The 6,000-nt window shown below is 42.5% G+C and overlaps 1 protein-coding gene across 1 annotated transcript in view; it reads left to right on the top strand.

The window, feature by feature from the left end:
* Positions 1 to 1,362: 1,362 nt before the first annotated feature.
* Positions 1,363 to 6,000, top strand: part of pdk4 (pyruvate dehydrogenase kinase, isozyme 4) — an 88,327-nt gene continuing 83,689 nt past the window's right edge. Inside the window, exons 1-2 of the mRNA XM_078538773.1 lie at positions 1,363 to 1,492; positions 3,628 to 3,769. Coding sequence (XP_078394899.1) covers positions 1,363 to 1,492; positions 3,628 to 3,769 — 272 coding nt within the window. The remainder of the gene's footprint in view (positions 1,493 to 3,627; positions 3,770 to 6,000) is intronic.

Here is a 6,000-nt window from a genome sequence, read left to right as displayed (position 1 = left end):
GAGGATAAAGGAACTTCTTTGAACTGAGGATAATTAGACCAGCAGATACTTCAGTATATGTGGGGATTAAGGTATACATAATTTCAAATGGAATGGGATATATTTAAAAATGAATAGAAAAAAATCTTGGTGGGGAGGGTGGGGGGTGGGGTGGTGGGGGGAGGGCAGAAATGGGGATACAGGAGAGTTCCAGAATAAGGAGGGGAATAGACTCATAATATTTCTCAATGAAAGCTTTCCTTTATTGAGTCTAAGCTCAGGGAATGGTTCAGAAATGTTGATCCCGAACTGAGTTTAGAATGTCATGCCCTTAGAAAAGGGCTTCACACAGCATGAATCCGCTGCTCTTTTATGGGTTCTCAGTTTGGTTCAGGTCCATGTGTACCATGTGAAGTCCTAGCTCAGTTTGGGCATTGCCTAAGCTTTCCAGTTCAGGGTTGTCACCTCCACATGGGGAACCCAGTCCAAGGAAATAAGCGGGGAGAGGTAGGATATGTGAAAAGTGGCAGAGTGGGAAATCTGACCACACCAGTGCAGGGGAATTCTGGTTACAATTTCAGGAAAATGTCAGGGGGTTACAGGGCTATATCAGATCATCACAGCTGTTAACACTGTCTCTCAGATACTGCCTCACCTGGTGACTGTTTTCACTCCTTTGTGTCCAAAATACCTTGTTGATATCATGTGACCATATGTTTATGGGCGAATGGTCAATAGTGAAACGCTACAGTTCACAACAAATCCCATTGGCTGTCCTTAGAATCACACATCAAAATAAACACCAGAATTCCGATACCCCTTTTTCCAATAATTTATAATTTTTTAAATATATTTTTCTTTTCTCACATATTTCCATTATTTTTAAATTTATTTCCATCCATTGTTTTATCTTCACCTTTTAGCCTTTTTCAATCCCTTCCCCCCACTAGGGCCATCTGTCACTTGCTGGCCCTGCTTTCTACCCTTAATGTCACCGTTAGCACATTCCTTAGCTAATATCACCTCCGTCAACACCTCTTTGTTCCTTGGTCTATGACACCTTTGGCAATCTCTTTGCCTTCACCTATCACTGGCCCTCTATCCAGCTCTACCTGTCCCACCCCCCCTCAAACAGCTTATATTTCACCTCTTTTCTATATTTACTTAGTTCTGATGAAGAGTCATACGGACTCGAAACGTTAACTCTGTGTTCCTCTCCGCAGATGCTGTCAGATCTGCGGAGTTTATCCAGTTATTTTTGTTTTTGTACCAGAATTCCACTTACCTGTCAGGTATTGTCCAATGAGGTCTCAGGAATCCCCAGTCCCTTTTTGTGATTGGATGTAATCGGTGTCACTCACAGTGAGCGGTTCGGGCTCGCGGATGAGGATCGTGCGTTGGTTGCTGAAGGGCCGGGGTTCAGCCCCGACCCCGACTCCGACTCCCAGACAGCTTGAGCATTTCTCCAAGTTTTCGCCATCACCGCTCTCCATGAAGCAGTTCCTGGACTTCGGTAAGAAAGAGATTGGAGCTCGCAGTGCGAAGCCGGGCGGTTCCATAACCTGTACCCCTCTTTCTCCTGGGATCCCCGTGCCGTGTACCCGCCCCTCACTCGGGGTGCCCATGCACTGTCACTGTGGCACTGCTTCCTACTGATGTCACCCCCCTCATTTCCTTGAGGGGAAAATATCCTATATGTCTCCTTGAGGGACTTCTCTTGCCCCGAATTGCCCCTCAGTTTGGGTTTCCCTTTCTCCCCACCTGCCATTCACTCCGAGGAGGACCTGTGCGCTATACCCACCCCTCTCAGGTGTGAGGCTTCCTACACCCTGTCCATCTCCCGTAGAATATCTCGTTTCCTTGCAACCTCTTGGGAGGGAATCCCAGCGAGGCCCAGGATCTGGACCTGCTTATATTCACGTTTAGGTACCCCTGTGTCTTGTAGCTTCACCTATCTCCAGGGTTTCTTCTATTTTGCAACAATCTTTTCAGAGGTGTTTCTGTATCCTGCATCTGCCCCTCTTCCTGGAGAAGAGGACCTTGTGCTGGGGTGAGATGGGCTGGTCCCTGTGCCCTTTAACCTCCCTTCTCTCCACTGGATCCTTATGTCTCCACCTTTTAGCCTATTTCAATCCCCTCCCCCCACTAGGGCCATCTGTCACTTGCTGGTCCTGCTTTCTACCCTTAATGTCACCATTAGCACATTTCTTAGCTATATCACCACCGTCAACACCTCTTTTTCCTTTGGTCTATGACATCTTTGGCAATCTCTTCTCCACTTTCTGGGTTTCCCTGTGATATAAGATTGCTTCCCCCTGCCTGGAAAAAATGTTAGCCCTACCACTTTAAAAAGGACATTCTGTTCAGCAGCAAGAACTAATCCAGGAACAATTACATCAATTTTTGCTACAGACTTCATTAATTGCTTTGGTTGTTGAATTTTGAGTGTTTCAGCGGTTTTGTTCAATGTTTGGCTTTTGCCGTTGCTACTGGTCGTAAACTTTTGAATAAACTTTAATCACAATCCTATGAATTATTTTGTGGCAAAAATAGCCACAGTATAAAATTAACACAATGAGAAGGGTAGCTATCATCATACTCATAGCCCTAACCTAGAACCTAATTTGGAATATTTGAAAATTATTGAAAGTTTTCAGAGACACTGTGTACAAAGTAAGCAATTTATTGTAACAGTAATATAAGATTACATTGTTCATGTTTGTATATTGACGTTGGTACGTTCTGCAGTTTCTTTTCAAAGTGACATACAACTTTGGGTTCTTTGCATTCTTGGCTGTGACAGGAGCCATATTTAGCTGAACTTGTGCTAAGCAAAAGTCAGTCCCAAGCTATTATTATAAGCAGTGCATATCCATATTATTATATGCAATGCCACAATGTTAAGCAGCATAAGAATTTTCAAGAAGGAAAGTTTGAAAACCTTTATATGTCTCAGTTTCTAAAGCACCTGAAATCACGTTCCTATCTGCTTCAAATAAGCATGACCATTTTCTAGTTTGGGAATTAAAAATAAAAATTCAATTAAGACAATATTTTAAAGATACCTTGGAGAAATGAAGCAGTTCTTTACGTAAAAATGTCAGTATTTAAAAATCATAAAAACCCAGGAGGTTATATTTGAATAGAAGCAGGAAGCAAGAAGAGTTTTTCTTTAGTAATCTAATAGTCTTGTAAAGGTTTAACAAAGGGATTTTAGTGCACATACATGGGTGTTTGCCAGTTCACATCTTTAATTGTGCTTAGTAGTGTAAGCATTACATCTGGAAAATGCTCGAGCTACTTCATTTGTTGAATAAGTTAATGTAAATGGATGTTCCATACAAGTCAGATTTTAGTTGTATCAATGTTTAGATATGTACTGGAATACATGCCTCTACAATTTGTATCACTGTGTGCCTGATAAAGCAAAGTTATCAAGCTTCAATGGCACATAGTGTAAGAATGTTTGGCACACTGCCTTGTTACTGCATTTGAGCTTATCAATAAAATTGAGAGTATTTTAATCTAGGATTTTTTTCCCCCTCTTTTCCCTGGCCACAAGGGAAACCTTGATTACATGGAAATTTGTACAGTATTCCTGATCCAAAACACTTTTGCTGAAGATTTGAATAGTACTGTTTCTCTTAGGTTCTAGAAATGCTTGTGAGAAGACGTCCTTTGCATTTCTACGACAAGAACTTCCAGTGCGGCTTTCCAATATCATGAAGGAAATCAACCTGCTTCCGGATAATTTGCTGGGAACTCCATCTGTTCAAACTGTTCAAAGTTGGTGAGTGATGAGAAAAATAGGTAGCATTTAGAAAAATGTTTTTATGAGCCCTATGTTTAGATTTTTATATGCTGCATGAAGATTGAATTTGGGTAATTTTTTTTGTTGAAGGTATTGTCATTGTAGCCAGCAATGTCCTTCTGGTTCTCTGGTTCCTTACAGCATGTTACTTTTTTTGGACAATTAATTGAACTTCCCTATAAACATAATATCTGCTTTTGATGCTGTTAATTGCTTTTCTGTCAGGATACAATAGAGTAAAAATCACTCGGCACTATTTCCTGTGATCATCTGTAACATCATTAGGGAATAGCAAAAAGCACCATCTCAACTCCTAAATTTTTACTTGAATGTTAACCATTTTCTGGTGTTACATTTGAAGAAATTGCAGCCCTGTCAGTAAATTTGATTGTTCAAGACATTTTTGGTGATGGATATCATACGAGTGTTTAATGCTCTTCCCCAGGGCGGCTTTTGTGGTGAGGGGGCATTTAATCATGCAGTTGTGGATCCTGCCATCTTCCTGCCTCCATCCCAATTAAGTCCTTGGCAGCAAGACCCATGGACAGACTTCCCGCCCTGTTGTCAATTGAGACAATCAATGGTATTAAGCAAGCGGTAGATGGGTTGCTCGCCATGCAGGTAGCATGACGAACAAACCCATTCACAGTTGCTTGCGGGCTTCTGCAGAGGGGGCGGGGCCCTGATAGCAGGAAGTGGGGTGATCCCTGCTGAGATCCTTGCCTTGCCCTTGCTGCCAGCTCATGGCCCCTCCGCGCCCCAACATCTGCTCTTCCCCTCACTCCAGTCTTCCGCCCCGCCCTTTCAGGTCCCTCCTCTCCTCCGCCCTCCTCATGCTCTCACCTGTGGCCTGCGATCCAGTGATGTTTCTCGTCTTTGGGTGGGTGTCATGGCAATAGCAGCCACCTCCGCTTAGTGGCGCTGCCGTTCAATAGAGCTGCCCTCCTCTGATTGGCTGGCAGCTCTCAGTGGGCGAAACTTACTCTCCCAGGGGGAAAATGATGCAGGAGTGCAGGAATCACGCCAGCTCTCCAGCCAGCTGAGACCCTTGTCGCCTTCATTAAATACAGATATAGATGTTGAAAGCATTTTTTCTTTTAAATATTTTATGGCAGTTTCAAAAGAAGGAAAAGAAATCTTTTGGTTGACTTGCAAAGATCACCCATAAAGTATTGAAATTGTATTAAAGAAAAGCTTGATCTTGGTTGCTACAGAACATGTTGCAAAATAGAAAAAGAGATGAAACTGATGGGTAGCTTGGCAGAGCATTCAGAATTCATTGGTCCCTTACCATTGAACTTATTGGCAAAATAACAAAATATTTCATCTTTTTGCATGAAAAAGATACTGAATTATTACATTTGAGCCCACATTATTGTAGTTGAATTTTTGATTAAACTTTGTGAGTGAGTGAGTGAAATTTTTACCTTCTGTAGCATAAGCTTCATGGTATTGCCGCGGAGTCTGCAGATTTGGAATTTCTGCTGATGGTTTGAGACTACTAGACAGCTGTAAAACAAATCAATACTGAGTCTATGTGGTTTCTTTGAATGCTGCAGTAGACCTTACACCAAAATAATGAGTGTCAAGAAGGACAAATGGAATTTTAAGAGGAAAACAGCAGTTAAGGGAGACATTCCATCATCTCAAGAAAAAAAACTACCACTGAGTTGCTCACCAAAACTCTGACTTCTGTTTCTGAGTCACAATGGGTTTTATGCAGTATGTACTGATCGATATTCTGCAAATTGTAGCTACATATATATACTCTGGTCATGAAATGCAAATTTTGCATAAACTTTTTAAAATTGTTGGGATGAATTAATTGCTCCTGCTTTGCTGTTTGTTACTTTTAGCACAGATCCAGTGTTGAGCCTGAGCAGTACAGTTACATATGGGCCTGAACTTTTCAGATGCCGGGGTCTCACTTCCCGCCAATTGAAGAGTCGGTGGGGAACACATACCTACCAAGTTCCTCATAGCTATTTCACGCTTGAATGAGTGTTGAGTGTCTGCAGGCGGGACTTCTGCCCCTCACTCAGGAGGAAGTCCCACCTTGGAGAAATGCCACCCAATAAGATTGACTGGTAATTCTCCTGTCCCTGCAGTGACAGGAGCTGCAGTGGACAGAAGAAGAAGCGCATGAGGATGTCAGAGACTAAGTCCAGGCATCGGAGGCCCAGATGAGTTTAAAGGGTCTTGGGGCAGGG

This window comes from Cetorhinus maximus, chromosome 3 (assembly GCF_964194155.1).
Source record: "Cetorhinus maximus chromosome 3, sCetMax3.hap1.1, whole genome shotgun sequence".
NCBI classification, from domain to species: Eukaryota; Metazoa; Chordata; class Chondrichthyes; order Lamniformes; family Cetorhinidae; genus Cetorhinus; species Cetorhinus maximus.
The sequence above is the reverse complement of the archived record's forward strand: the minus strand, read 5'-3'. Positions and strand labels throughout refer to the sequence as shown.